We start from the raw sequence: 14,971 nt of genomic DNA on the forward strand, positions 1-14,971 counted from the left end.
TTCCACTAAAGCTGTTCTTGTCTTTTTTGGGGGGGACAGGTGGTGGTCATAGGGCTTGAACTCTGGGCCTGGGTGCTGTCCCTTAGCTCTTCAGCTCAAGGCGAGCACTCTACCACTTGAGCCACAGCGCCACTTCCAGTTTTCTGGTGGTTTATTGGATTTAAGAGTCTCACGGACTTTCCTGCCTGGGATGGCTTTGAACCACAATCCTCAGATCTCAGCCTCCTAAGTAGCTATGATTACAGGCATGAGCCACCGGCGCCTGGTTTCTTTTTTTATATAATATTTTAATAAGCTTCTTGTGCTACTCAGACTGTCAGCTACATTTATCATAGCCTATCCTTTGCTCCCCTTTGAAACACTATTTAGTTCAGGAACCATACTTTCCTGGCTTTTTCCTTTATCATTGCCTACTTCTCAGTCTATTCATTCTGCTTTTCATGCATCTTTTTCTTGGTGATGTCATCCAGAGTCCTGACTTAAAATACCATCTGTTTGTTGATGATTTTGAAATTTATTTCTGCAGATCTCCATGCTGGTATTTTCATTATAGAAGCAATATAGCATAAGCATCAAAGGCACAGATTTATTTAATCCTGGCCCAAGCACTTCCAAGCTTTGACTAATACCTATCTTGTGAATATTGTGAAATGAATAAGTATAACCAAGATGTACAAAATAGTCTCTTTCTTAGTAACTGATAGGTATCATTAGCATCATCATTAATCATGTTCACTTTTATATCTAATAGGTACCTCATCTTCATAACTGGTCACAAGCCAAATTCCTGATTCTTTTCTCCTCTGGTCTTGCCCACTGTCCATTCTATTTCTAGTCAAAAGTCCTAGAAGACTTAACTCCCTTTTTTTCTCTATGCCTGACATCCAGTTCCTGTCTGTTTCAGTCTTTAAGAACCTAGTCAGATCTAACAAACTCTACCATTACTCTCCTGGTCTAAGACAGCATCTCTTCTTGCCAGAATTATTCAAGTGGCATCTGATTCCCCTGATCCCATTGTTGTCCCCTACTATCTCAAGATACCAGCCTGTAGTGGTCTTAAGGCAAGAGTTTTGATTGTGTCTTTCCACTGTAGAGTGTTTCCATTAGCTTCTTGACCAAATTCCCTCTCTGCTTTTTCCTCTTAGCTTGCTTGTCTCGCTTTCCTTCTTACTTTCTGTATTTCAGCTATACTAGGCTCCTTGCTAATTCTTTCAACACACCAGCTATGTTTCCCCTGTAACCTCTGGAACTCATAGCATCCAGGTACATGCATGGCTCACTTCCACATCACTCTCTCTCTGTTCAAAAGCCCCAGCTTCATGGGCACTAACTGACTACTCTTAAAATCCAAACACCACCCTTCTCCATCTTTACACCCCTCCTTCCTAGCTTTATTTTTCTTTTATTACCATTTATCATTCTTTCATACATTTTACCTTTTTGTATATCTGTTTCTTACTAAAATGTAAGCTCTCTGAAGACATGAACCTGCCTGTTTTGTTCACTGCTGAAGCTTCAGTACCTAAAATAATATGTGGCCCTGTAACTGCTTGTCCATGTTATTTGGGTTTAGTGAATGAGTAAATGAAATGAATGGCAAATACACTGCTCTTAAGTTCACCTTGTAATGCAAGAAATCAGAATTAAGGAAATGATAACCAACTTGTGTAATAATAGTAGTTGTTACTGGAACAGACAGGAAGAAGTGTGAAAGATTGTAGTGAAGGCTTCTAGAAGTCTCCTCTTATTTAAGAAAGTGCAGGAAATAGTGTCCTAGACTAAAATGAATTTAACAAAGCAACCGTCAGATATATAATGCTGCTTAAATCTGAAGTAGTGTTTCTGTCTTTTCACGGCGTTCTATCCAGAAATTTAAATACGTTATATAGACTTCAAGGTCTTTTTCCTCAAATTTAGAATAAAAACAAGGCCAGGCTCCCTGTGAAAGAAAAGTTTCATGTTTATTTATGACAAGGCACTTTGTATCAAAGTTGCCTGGCTAATATATTGCTATTACTCTGTAATGACTGGGTTATTTCTGTGTGTAGGTGTGACAGACTGACCAGCGATTCTTTACACATTGGGTACCCTTGAAGACCTCTTTGGTTTGTAGCTGAAAGAACTTTGCACAGTAGAAATGCACATGATTGTTGCTCAGAAAGAGTGACTTGTTCTGTACTTTCTGCCCAAATTGGTCTGTTTGATGCTGTTGCTTCTAAAATTTGCATAACTCTGCCAACTTATGCTTCCCTGAATCCTAAAAGTATTTCTTTGCTTTGGCTTACATTAGAACATCTGCTTAACCTTTTTGCTTTTAGCTATTATATGCCCAGCAGACCTGTCTTGCCTCTAAATGTCATTTCTATTTATATTGATTAATTGCATGTTCTTAACTCATTAGTGATCTTAAGAATCATAGAATTTTAGATTTGGACAGCACCTAAAATATGAGTCACAGTTTAAAATAATAGGCTATAAATACATGTGTCAAAAAAGGAGGGGCAAAATTCAGAGATGCAATTTCAAATAGGTCTGATATTTTAATATAATGAATTTTCTAGAGATCATAATGATTTGTATGAGAACCCTTCAGACTATGGACCAGTATTTGTTTTTGAAATAATAGTTTATTGGAACAAAGCTATGTATATTTGTTTACATGTTGTCTGTGACTGGTTTTATGCTATATTGACAGAGTTGAATAATAGCAGTAGAGATTATATGGCCTGCAAAGCCCAAAATATTTGCTCTCTAGCCCATCAGAGATGGCTGGCCAGTCCCTGATTTAAACAGTTTAAAAACTTATTACTTGAACTTCGAGTTATTTTTTACCATGACAGCATCAATATATGAAATGAAAGAGCAGTGTTAGGATCTTTTAGTCTATCAAGACTGTCATCAAAGATGTTATTATCATCATCCTTTTTCGGTTCATTTTTTAAAATAATTTATTTCAGTTGCCTTTTACTGTAGGCAGCTTTTAAATTTAGGAGAAATGATCTTATAGTGTGCTGAGCTTAAGTTACCTTTTCGGTATTACTTTTGTAACCATTTTGTGTTCATTCACCAGTATTTTTCATGTTGCTGTCACCTGTGCATTGAATATGGTAGTATACCTAGAGCCCCAGCCCATAGAAAGCTAAATAATACGGATTACAAGTTCAAGGGCTGCCTGGGCTACATAAAGTTAAAGAGTAGTTTGAGCTACATAGCCAGACCTTATCTCAAAAAATAATAATAATAATAATACCTGTACACCACCTATATGTGTCTTTCAATACAAGTTTTCTGATTTATTCCTTTGTAATTGACTTCCTGCAATCTTTTCGATATCTAAGCCTGCTTGGTTGTTATATTGGATTACATTTACTCATAATAAAAGGAATTTGGGAAGATGTTATTTTATTTTAGGCTGGCTATTTAGAGAGTAAAATGGCTAATTTTGAAGAATAAGTAATTTTGTCTTTATTGTGAAACTCTTTTTCATGACATTATGCTAGGCCGTATGAAGGCCACCTGCAACTTTGAAATTATTATTAAAATAGAATATGTTACAGCCAGGTATGGTAGTACATACCTGTAACTTTAAGATTACTACTTGAGAAGCATAGACAGAATGTTTTAAGGAATTGTTCATCTTCTAATTCTTTTTTTTTGGAAGGTGGCAGGTACTGGTATTTGAACTCAGAGCCTTGTGCTTCCAAACATGCTGTACCATTTGAACTGTGCCTTTAGTCCTTTTAGTTTCTTTCTTTTCCTTTTTCCTTTTTTTTTTTTTTTCCTTTGTGGCTATACTGGAGTCACTCCACAAGCCTTTCAATTCTTTAATTCTTGATGTTGTGTAGTGTTTTTGTCCTCTTTTTACCCCAATCATTGTCTCACAAATCTAAAATTCTCTATTGGGTTTCAGAGCCATAAATCCAATTGCCGTTTGAATAACTCTACCTGGGTATTGCACAGACATCTTAAACATGGCTTGGAATTTTATTCTTCTCTCAAACTTGCTTTTGCATTGCTTCTATTCTCTAAGCTGGTTAATGATACATTCTACTCCCAGTTACCCACGAGAATCCTCAGCTCCTTCTTGATACTGTTCAAAACCTTCTTGTTTCCATAGCTGAATCAGTCAGGAAAGCTTTGCCCTCCTTTTTCTCATACCTGGAATCTTGTAGTTACTTTGCTTCTCGTCAGTCTTTTTCCGGTCTGGGTACACTGCTGCCAAAGTGATGGTTTTTTTTTTTTTTTTTTAATGGAAATCTGTTCATTGTGTTTAAATTCCTCTATAGTTTCTGATTACTCACAGAATTAGAATCCATTCCCTTAGCAGTCATACAAGGATCCTCGTAATGAGGCCTTTTCTACTGGGTTTTTGTCTCCCTCCCCAACATTCCTCTCACCCAGCATACTTTCAAGCCATACTGAAATATTTGCAGAACCCTTCACTTGTGTCTTGTTTATTCTGCTGGGATGTTCATTACCTGTTACTCCCTTGCCTCCTTAACTTCCTAGGGCATCAAGAAAAATCATTTCAAAACCTAGTTCTGCTTTCTTGGTATAGCCTTCCCCAGTTCCACAGATAGATTGGACTGCATCTTCTTTCTGGCATTACTGTATCTTGTTTTAGCTCTACTCTAGCTCTTATTACTGTATTAGTTAAACTTTTATCTGAGTGTGAAGTATGAGCTCTTGTATTATTTCTGCTGGCCAACAAATCATATGTGGTAGTGATGGAGCTATGTAGCTGGCATGCATCACACCAGTTTATTTCACTAATAGCATGCTTCTGGTGCCTGGATCTCCTGGGCTCAGACACATGGAAAGGAGAATTGTAGACACTTTGGTTATTCCCTCTTCTTCCTTTTAGAAGCCACTACCATGTTTTTATCCAGTACCATGTTTTACTCTATACTTAGGATAATCAGATACCTAGTCTCAGCCTGTTTGCTTTTGTTTTATTTTGCTTGTGTTCTTGGGGCAGTTAAGGATATTGTTAAATGACTATTGCATTCTGTCTCAGGAGAAATCAAATATCAACTTGTTCTCATATGATTCTGTGTGCCACACACACACACACACACACACACACACACACACGTGTAAGCGCATGTGCACAACTGCAATGTTTCTGCAAGTAAAAGGAAAATTTGTGTTACAAGTTATTTTCTCTGTTTTTTTAATTTCATTGTAAAGTTAATGTACAGAGGGGTTACAGTTACATAAGTAAGGTAATGAGTACATTTCTTTTTGAACAGTTTCCCCCTCCCTTTTTTTCTCCCATTCCACATTCTCAGTAGTTTTTAAATCTTCCTGTGTCCCCAAAATATCTTCATGAACTTCATTTCACGGTAAAAACTAAAGTCTATGTTACAATCTTGAGAGGAGGAATAGTGGGTCTGAAGAATTGTTAGTATTACAATAATGAAGACTTTTTGCTCTATTTAACATAAAAATTTCAGGTGACCAAGGTTCCTGCTATGAACATTGGGACCAGAAAATAGTGAAATAGTCAGCATTTCCATTTAAACTTAGCTGTTACTTCTCATTCTAAATAGACTCACAGAAGCTACTTGGGGTGTAACTCCTTATGTATTTAATATTTATCTGACTCTTGGTTTTCTTAGTTGATTTTTTTAATGGGTAAAGAAACTAGTTGTGAATTCTTTTTATGGAATGTAATACTTTGGTTTTGATAGTATCTGTCCCTTCTCCCTTATTTTATCTTATTGTTTGGCATTGTGTTGCTAAAATAATGGCTTTGGCTTGTTAATTCCTGAATGTTCCTGCAGTTTGTTTTGAGAATCTGGCTTTGGGCATCCCTCCTGAACTTGGACACCATCTGTACTTAGGACTTTTGGAAGGCAGAAATCAGTATTTTCTGTGGAAGATGATTTTTTAATATTATGTGTGTGTCTCTTCCTCCCACCCCCTTTGTTTTTTTTATTTTTTATTTTTTGCAAGACTGGAAAGAAAGCAGTGAAGGCAGTGCTGTGGGTGTCAGCGGATGGACTAAGAGTTGTGGATGAAAAGACTAAGGTGAGAGCTTTATAAACTTAGATGTGACTGCTAGTAAGATTTTTTTCATCTTAATGATCAAATATAGTGCCATTAAGTTGTGGAAGTTACCCTTCCACTTTATCCAATGTGCAGTCTTTTTGGAGGCTATTTTAACATCCAGGAAACCAATTTAGTTACTCATTTACCTTATGAAAAATAGAATTCTCTTCAGGAATGGGAGAGGGAAACTGGGGGAAAGTGAAGGAAGGGATGACATTGTCCAAAAAAGAAATGTACGGATTACCTGGCTTAGGAAATGGTAACCCCTCTATACAACACCGATCCTACAGCTTGAACTCAGGTCTTAGGTGCTGGCCCTGAGCTTTTTTGCTCAAGGATAGTGTTCTGCCCTTCAGTCACAGCCACAGCTCCACTTACTGCTTTTTGCTTTAATTGAAGATAGCCCATCTCAGCCTCCTGAGTAGCTAGGATTATAGATAGGTGTGAGCCACCAGTGCCCAGCAGATTGTAACTTTTTGTGTGTGTCGGGGGGGGGGGGGTCCTGATCATGGAGCCTGAACTCTAGGCCTGGACCTGTCCCTCAGCTCTTCAGCTCAAGGCTAGCATTCTACCACTTGAGCCACAGCGCCATTTCCGGCTTTTTTCTTTTTGTTTATGTGGTGCTGAGGAATCAAACCCAGAGCCTCATGCATGCAAGGCAAGTGCTCTACCACTGAGCCACCTTCCCAGCCCCAATTATAACTATTTTTAAAATGACAGTCTCCTTGTTCCTTAAGAAAACACTGTTTTAGGGCTGGGAAGGTGGCTCAGTGGTAGAGCGCTTGCCTTGCATGCTCGAGGCCCTGGGTTCGATTCCTCAGCACCACATAAGCAAAAAGAAAAAAGCTGGAAGTGGTGCTGTGGCTCAAGTGGTAGAGTGCTAGCCTTGAGCTGAAGAGCTGAGGGACAGCACCCAGGCCCAGAGTTCAGGCCCCACGACCGGACCCAAAAAAAAAAAAAAAAAGAAAAGAAAACACTGTTTTAGCCAGGCGTCAGTGGCTCACGCCTGTAATCCTAGCTACTCAGGAGGCTGAGATCTGAGGATCGTGGTTCAAAGCCAGACCAGCAGGAAAGGCCATGAGACTCTTATCTCTAGTAAACTACATTCAGAAAACTGGAAGTGGTGCTGTAGCTCAAATGGTAGAACGCTTGCCTTGAGCTGAAGAGCTGAGGGACAGTGTCCAGGCCCAGAGTTCAAGCCCCATGACTGACAAAAAAAAAAAGAAAAGGAAAAAGAAAACACTGTTTTGGCTGAGAAGGTAGCTTAGTGGTAGAGTGCCTGCCTAGCATGTATGAAACCCTGGGTTCCATTCCTCAATACCACATAAAACAGAAAAAGCTGGAAGTGGTGCTGTGGCTCAAGTGGTAGAGTGCTAGCCTGAGCACAGAGAGGCTCAAGGACAGTGCTCAGGACCTAAGTTCAAGCTCCAGGACCACAAAAAAAAGAAAAAAGAAAAAGAAAATACAGTTTTTAGAAAGTGATGGGGATTAAGTAGCCTACTACTTAACTAAAAATATAATTAAAATGAATTGTGAGTGGTTCTTTGGTTGATATTTACTTAGATTCCAAATAATATCTTCAGTCCTAAAGAACATTTTGCCTTTGAGAGAAAGAAATCCTAAATGACTAAAAGAATAGAGACACTGGCTACACTGAAAAACCACAGGGTGCTATCAGTACATTTAATCATTAAGTAAAATTTCCTAAGAGACCTAAAGCCAGGGGAAAGTTTAACAAGAAAATAACTTCAAAAAAATTTCAAAGAGACAAGGTTGGGCCAATATAAGAGCTGTTTTAGGGCTAGGAAGGTGACTCAGTGGTAGAGCGCTTGCCTTCCATGCATGAGGCCCTGGGTTCAATTCCTCAGCACCACATAAGCAGAAAAAAAAGCTGGAAGTGGCGCTGTGGCTCAAGTGGTAGAGCGCTAGCCTTGAGCTGAAGAGCTGAGGGACAGCGCCCAGGCCCAGAGTTCAGGCCCCATGACCGGACCCCCCCCCCAAAAAAAGCTGTTTTGATAGGCAAAATGCCTGTTAACTTGTAAGTGGCCTAGTAAACTGAATATTAGACCTTTGACTTTCCACTTAGAGCTTTTTTTTTTTAATTCAAGAGAAATAATAAGCTTACATTCTAGTATATTGCTTTTGGAAACAATGATCACTGGAATTAGACTTTTTTTTTTTTTTTTTGGCTAGTCCTGGGGCTTGAACTCAGAGCCTGGGCACCATCCCTGAGCTTCTTTTGCTCAAGGCTAGCACTCTACCACTTGAACCACAGCACCACTTCCAGATTTTTTTTGTTTATGTGGTACTGAAGAATCAAACCCAGGGCTTGATGCATGCTAAGTAAGCACTCTACCACTAAGCCACATTCCCAGCCTGAATTAGCCTATTTTTAAGATTTTTTTTTTTTTTTGCCGGTTGTGGGGCTTGAACTCTGGGCCTGGGTGCTGTCTGTCAGCTCTTCAGCTCAAGGCCAGCACTCTACCACTTCAGCCACAGTGCCACTTCCGGCTTTTTTCTTTTTGCTTGTGTGGTGCTGAGGAATCGAACCTAGGGCCTCATGCATGCAAGACAAGCGCTCTACCACTGAGCCACCTTCCCAGCCCCAAGAATTGGTTTTTTTAAGAATTGCTTTTGAGCAGGGTGCCAGTGGCTTATACCTGTAATCCTAGGTATTCAGTAGGCTGGGATTTGAGGATTGTGGTTCAAAGCCAGCCCGGGCTGGAAAATAAGTCTGTGAGACTCTTATCTCCAATTAACTGCCAGAAAACTGGAAGTGGCACTGTGGCACAAAGTGGTAAAGTGCTAGCCTTGAGAGAAAGAGCTCAGGGGCAGTGCCCAAGCCCTGAGTTCAAGCCCCACAACAGACCAAAAACTGTGTGTGTGTGTGTGTGTGTGTGTGTGTGTGTGTGTGTGTGTGTGTGTGTGTGTGTGTGTGTGTGTGTGTGTGTGTGTGTGTGTGTGTGTGTGTGTGTGTGTGTGTGTGTGTGTGTGTGTGTGTGTGTGTGTGTGTGTGTGTGTGTGTGTGTGTCACTTGCTCAAGGCTAATGTTCTACCTAACTTTAAGCCATAGCTCCACTTCTGGTTTTTGAGTAGTTAAGAAGGTAAGAGTTTCACAGATGACTTTTCTGCCCCGGCTTAGCTTCCAACGGCTATCCCCAGATCTCAGCCTACTGAGTTCAAGCCCCGACCAAAAAAAAAAAAAAGAGTCTCACAGGCTTTCCTGCCAGGGCTGGCTTTGAACATCGGTCCTCAGATCTTAGCTTCCTGAGTAGCTAGAATTACAGACGTGAGCCACTAGCACTCGGCCTACTTGGTTCTTATAGGATTCCTTTAAAAAACTCTTAAACTGTCAGTGGCTCACAATTGTAATCCTAACTACTCAGAAGGCTGAGATCTGAAGGTGGTAGTTCAAAGCCAATCTAGGTAGAGAAATCCCAAAAGAGACTCTTTCATTAACTGCCAAAAAGCCCTAAGAGGAGATGTAGCTTTGAGGATCAAAGTTAGAATCAGCCCAGGCAGAAAAATCCATGAAACTATCTCTAAATTAACCAGCAAAATCTGGAAGTAGAAATGTGGTTTAACTAGGAGAGCTTCAGCTTTTAGCCAGAAAGAGGACTAGAGGCTCTGAGTTCAAGCCCCAGTACTGGCACAAAAAAAAAGATGATGAAGAAGAAGAGGAGGAGGAGGAAGAAGAGGTAGAAGAGGAAGAAGAAGGAGGAGGAGGAGAAGAGGAGGAAGAGTTAGGTTTTGTTAGTTTTTTTCAGTTTTTATAGTCTTCTGATGATTTTTTCAGAACATTCAAATTTATAAAATGAAAATTATGTAGTTCTTTGTGTGTGACCCTTCTGTTTCATAAGGAAACATGTATATGAATTTTCTAGTAACAGTTTAAACATGAATCGATTACTAGTTTAATATTTGGTTTTCTCTTCAGTTGAATATTATTTTGATTAGAATTTGCAATGTAAAGTACCTCAGGAGGGCAGGTATGGTGGCTCACACCTGTAAATTCAATTACTCAGGAGCTAGAGATTAGAAAGATTAAAATTTGAGGCTAGTCAGATCAAAAAGTTAGCAAGACCTTATTTCAACCAATAAGCCCTTATCTCAACTAATAAGCCAGTATGATGGTGAACATGTGTTCTCCTAACTCAAGTAGGAAGATCACAATTTGAAGCTGGCCCCAGGCAAATACATAAGACCTTATCTACCTGAAAAATAACTAAAGCAAGCCGGGCACGGTGACTCAGGCCTGTAATCCTAGCTACTCAGGAGGCTGAGATCTGAGAATCACGGTTCAAAGCCGATCAGCACAGGAAAGTCTGAAACTCTAGCGGTAAGAGTGCTTGCCTTGAGCTGAAGAGCTCAAGAGCAAGGACAGCGCCCAAGCCCAGAGTTCAAGCCCCACAACCGACCAAAAAAATAATAATAACTAAACTAAAGGGGGGTGGCTTAAGGAGTAGAGCACCTACGTATTTGGAGTCCCTGACTTCACACTCCATTCATTACTGTAAGAGATAAAAAAGTATATTTCCCTTCTGCAGTGATTGTGTGATACCCCTATGGGATTGACCCTCTTGTAAAGAAACTATACATTCTAAGTAAAGTAACCCAATTATTTGAAGCAGATGCTGAAAGAAACTGACACTTAGGGGAAGGAAATGATACTGAATAATTTCCTATTCCACAGTTGCTACCCTAAGGATATTATAGCACACATTGTAGCCAAAACTCAAATAGGAAAATTCATAATATTTCATTTGTTCTAAGAAGTCTAAAAAACAAAATTTGAGGCAACAACAGCCACTAGGATGTCAAAAAGGAATCCTGGCTCTGAGACAACCAAAGAAAAGGCGTTACTTGTGGGGCTGAGATCTAGAGAATCAAGGTCTGGGGCCAGCCTGTGCAAAAAGGTTAGCAAGGCCTCATCCCAGCAGAACCAGGCATAGTGGCGTTTGCTTATCATCCCATCTATGTGGGAAGCATAAGTAGGATTTTAGTCCAGGCAAAACTGAGACTATATTGGAAAAATAATGAAAGCAAAAAGGGCTGGAAATATGACTCAACTAGTAGACTGCTGTGTAACAAGCACAAGGCCCAGTACCACAGAAGGTCAAAAACTAGAACCAACTAGCATGTTTTAGAACATGTAGATGAAGTCAGGGAGATATCCAGTAACATGATGGCTCCTAAATCAAATACTCAGTCTTCAAACTACTAGACACAGATATAGCTCTTCCATAGCCCCACTGCATCAGGTGTAGGCATTTGGAATTGTGATATAAACATCTTGTATTTATTCCATGAAAACTAAACAGCCTCCTAAGACCTCTCTTCCTTTCTCCTTCCCATTCTCTAGGACCTCATAGTTGACCAGACAATAGAGAAAGTCTCATTCTGTGCCCCAGATAGGAACTTTGATCGAGCCTTCTCTTACATCTGTCGGGATGGCACCACGCGACGCTGGATCTGTCACTGCTTCATGGCTGTCAAGGACACGGTGAGTCCAACTCTGTGTTCACACTTGAGTGTCCTTGCCCGAACTTCCAGACTGCCTCAACCAAGCAGTCTCTACAACCTTTTTAGACAGTGTATGATAGATTTTGTTCCTTTTATTCAAGACATTTACACTCCTGCTATTATCTCTGTCAGTGAGTTCAAGGCCATCCTGCAAGACCCTCCTCAAAAAAAGAATAATTTTCATCCTTCATGTAAATTATACAAAATTCTAACATGAAGGACAAGTCTCTTAGATTAGAATAATCTTACTGTGCTTTTATTTTTATAATTTTTAAACTATCTTTATGTAGTTTTACAAAGGGCTTTCAATTCAGCATGTCTGTTTCTGATCTTACTTTATATTACATTACATATATAGTTTCCTGATTTTTTTTTTTGTTGGTGGTGGTGGTCATGGAGCTTGAACTCTGGACCTGGGCGCTGTCCCTCATCTCTTCAGCTCAAGACTGTGCTCTACCACATGAGCCACAGTGCCACTTCCAGTTTTCTGGTGTTTAATTGAAGATAAAGAGTCTCATGGACTTTCCTTCCCAGGCTGGTTTTGAACCGTGATCCTCAGATCTCAGCCTCCTGAGTAGCTAGGATTATGGGTGTGAGCCACCAGCACCAAGCAAGTTTCCTGAGTTTTTAAAAGTCCAGGTAGAATACGGCATTTGCCAAACAACAATTTAATTAAAGTGGTATGGTCATGTTCATGCTCTAAAATTGATCAAAAGAGTCTTAAAACTTTTTTGAGATGATATAAACAAATATTAAGGGTCTGGGGCTCTAGGTCAGACCTGCGGTTCAATCCTGGCTGTGTTTCCTACCAACTGTGATATAGGGCAAGCTTTTTAACATTCTCTTAAGTCTTAGTATGTACTTCTATAAATGCAGGTTAGCATTGTGAAGACTATAAGCACATTTAAAACATTTTATTGTCAGATCATGATCCAGTGGCTATTTGAATCTCTCAGGCCAGTTTGACTGTATCAGAATCACCCAGTAGGTTAGACTGCTTTCTTAGGACTTTTCATTCTGGGTCCTGGGTTGAAGCTTGAGAATTTGCATTTATTACCAACCCAAATGGTTATTCTTCAAGAATTTCTCCTGAACCAAGGTCAATGAATTTAACTCTTGCCTGGTGGTAGTGGCTTACAACTGTAATCTTAGCTACTCAGAAGTATGAGATCTGAGGATCATGGTTCAAAGCCAGCCTAGGCAGGACAGTATATGAGATTCTTTTTTTTTTTTTTTTTTTAGATTCCGTTTTAGTATTTATTTGCTTATTTTATTTTATTTGTGAACATACTATACAGAGGGGTTACAATTACATGGGCAGGATAATGCGTACATTTCTTACCAAGCATTGCAGCCTCCTCCTTTGTTTACCCTTCACATCCCTTCCCAGCCTCCCTCCTCCCCCCCAATATATGAGATTCTTATATCCAATTAATCACCAGAAAACTATACATAGAGCTGTGGCTCAAAGTGGTAGAGTGCTAGCCTTGAGCAAAAAGAGCTCAGGGACAGCACCCCAGGCCCTGAGTTTAAGCCCCTGACTGGGGGAAAAAAAGCCGGGCACCAGTGGCTCACACCTGTAATCCTAGCTGCTCAGGAAGCTGAGATCTGAGGATCGCAGTTCAAAGCCAGGCCAGGCAGGAAAGTCTGTGAGCTTCTTATCTCCAGTTAACCACAAGAAGACTGGAAGTGGTGCTATGGCTCAAGTGGTAGAATGCTCACCTTAAGCTGAAGAGCTCAGAGACAGCACCCAGCCCCAGAGTTCAAAGCCCCATGACCGACAAAAAAAAAAAACACTCACTATTACTGTTGTTTCTGTTCTTTACAGAAAACATAAATAGCTAGTTCTTCATTTTTCTCATAATTTTACTGAATTTTGCTGAGCTATGGCTATTATAAATGTCATTTTTGTGTTCTTCAGGAATGCAACAAAACTGTCTCCAAGAGTGTGTGTTTATTATGTGTAGTATGTGAGAAGGACTGAAATCCTTAAATCTATAACTTTTGTTCACTTATATCTGCAAAGAATTTTTTTTATTTTTTATTTTTATTTTTGGGTCTGGTCATGGGGCCTGAACTCTGGGCCTGGGCGCTGTCCCTCAGCTCTTCAGCTCAAGGCTAGCACTCTACCACTTGAGCTACAGCGCCACTTCCAGCTTTTTTTTTCTGTTTATGTGGTGCTGAGGAATCAAACCCAGGGCCTCATGCATGCAAGGCAAGCACTCTACCACCAAGCCACCTTCCCAGCCCAAGAATTTTTAATTTAAAGAACTAGCTGATGGTAAAAAAAAAAGATATTGAATTTATTAGAGACCATATACATAATAAACACCAACATCATTAAAAAGGAAGAAGAATTTCTGCCTTGGCCTTGAAAAAACAATAAACCTGTTTCACTTGTCTAGCAGAGCTGTGCTCAAATGCAAACAGGTCCTAAGAATCTTTCAGGTCTCTCCACCCTAGCCTTATATCATTCTACTGGGAAGTCAGATAGCAGTGCTCAGTCTAGTGAAGTCAAAATGTTTGGAGCAATGTAAAATCTGTCTTAGAAACAAAGAGCATGTTGCACATTACCTGTCCTACTGATGTCTGATACTGGCATTTGAACCCCAGTAAAATAGCTTACTCAACAGCCCTAAGTAGAAACAGCTGACCACATGGTTTGATTTTTGAGAATACCACAAAAGCTTCCCTGTTTTCAGATGCCTCTTCCCACGATTAATGATGCCAACAGTTACTATAGCATCTCTTAATATTTTTTACTGTACAATGAAGGATTTGGTTTAAAATACAGATAACTCCGTCCTGGCCACGCCCTCTGCTGCCCGGTGCTCAGCTCCTGGGGCTCAGTCTGGCAGGACGCACAGTGTACCCCCCTCAGTTTAGGAGGGCAGCCCGAAGAATGGGTCTGGCTCTTAAAGGCACGATGGAACAATTTCAAAAATAAAAATAAAAATAAATACAGATAACTCTGGTAAAAAATAATCCATTGAATTGTTGACTTTTGGGCTAATCAAATATATGTATTACTTATAGCCATGTTTATATTTGCTCCATTCTCTTCCCACACACAATATAAGCACTTTTAAAAAAATCTGTTGGAAGTGGCGCTGTAGCTCAAGTGGTAGAGCGCTCGCCTTGAGCTGAAGAGCTGAGGGACAGCTCCCAGGCCCAGAGTTCAAGCCCCACAGCCGACAAAAGAAAAAGCACGTAAAATAATCCGTTGATTTTCTCAGTAGAGATTATAGTTAAAAAATATGCTTTTAGAGAGTGAGAAGGGATGACACTGTACAAAAGGAAATGTACTCATTACCTGACTTATATAACTGTAATCCCTCTGTACATCACCTTTTAGTAACAATAAAGTAATTTTTTCAAAAAATATGCTTTCACT

The 14,971-nt window shown here is 39.9% G+C and overlaps 1 protein-coding gene and 1 non-coding gene across 12 annotated transcripts in view; both read left to right on the plus strand.

Moving 5' to 3' along the window:
- Numb (NUMB endocytic adaptor protein) overlaps positions 1-14,971 on the plus strand; it is a 127,830-nt gene that overhangs the window by 100,728 nt on the left and 12,131 nt on the right. For all 11 annotated transcript variants that reach the window (XM_070030712.1, XM_070030694.1, XM_070030777.1 and 8 more), the window contains 2 exons: positions 5,959-6,033; positions 11,417-11,557. In XM_070030712.1, coding sequence (XP_069886813.1) covers positions 5,959-6,033; positions 11,417-11,557 — 216 coding nt within the window. The remainder of the gene's footprint in view (positions 1-5,958; positions 6,034-11,416; positions 11,558-14,971) is intronic.
- On the plus strand, positions 14,378-14,513 carry LOC138835299 (small Cajal body-specific RNA 11). Its single transcript, XR_011374545.1, has one exon. It is a non-coding gene; the product is annotated as a small Cajal body-specific RNA 11 (non-coding RNA).

The sequence above is a fragment of the Dipodomys merriami genome, unplaced genomic scaffold (assembly GCF_024711535.1).
Source record: "Dipodomys merriami isolate MVZ:Mamm:240054 unplaced genomic scaffold, mDipMer1.0.p SCAF_1, whole genome shotgun sequence".
Classification (NCBI taxonomy): domain Eukaryota; kingdom Metazoa; phylum Chordata; class Mammalia; order Rodentia; family Heteromyidae; genus Dipodomys; species Dipodomys merriami.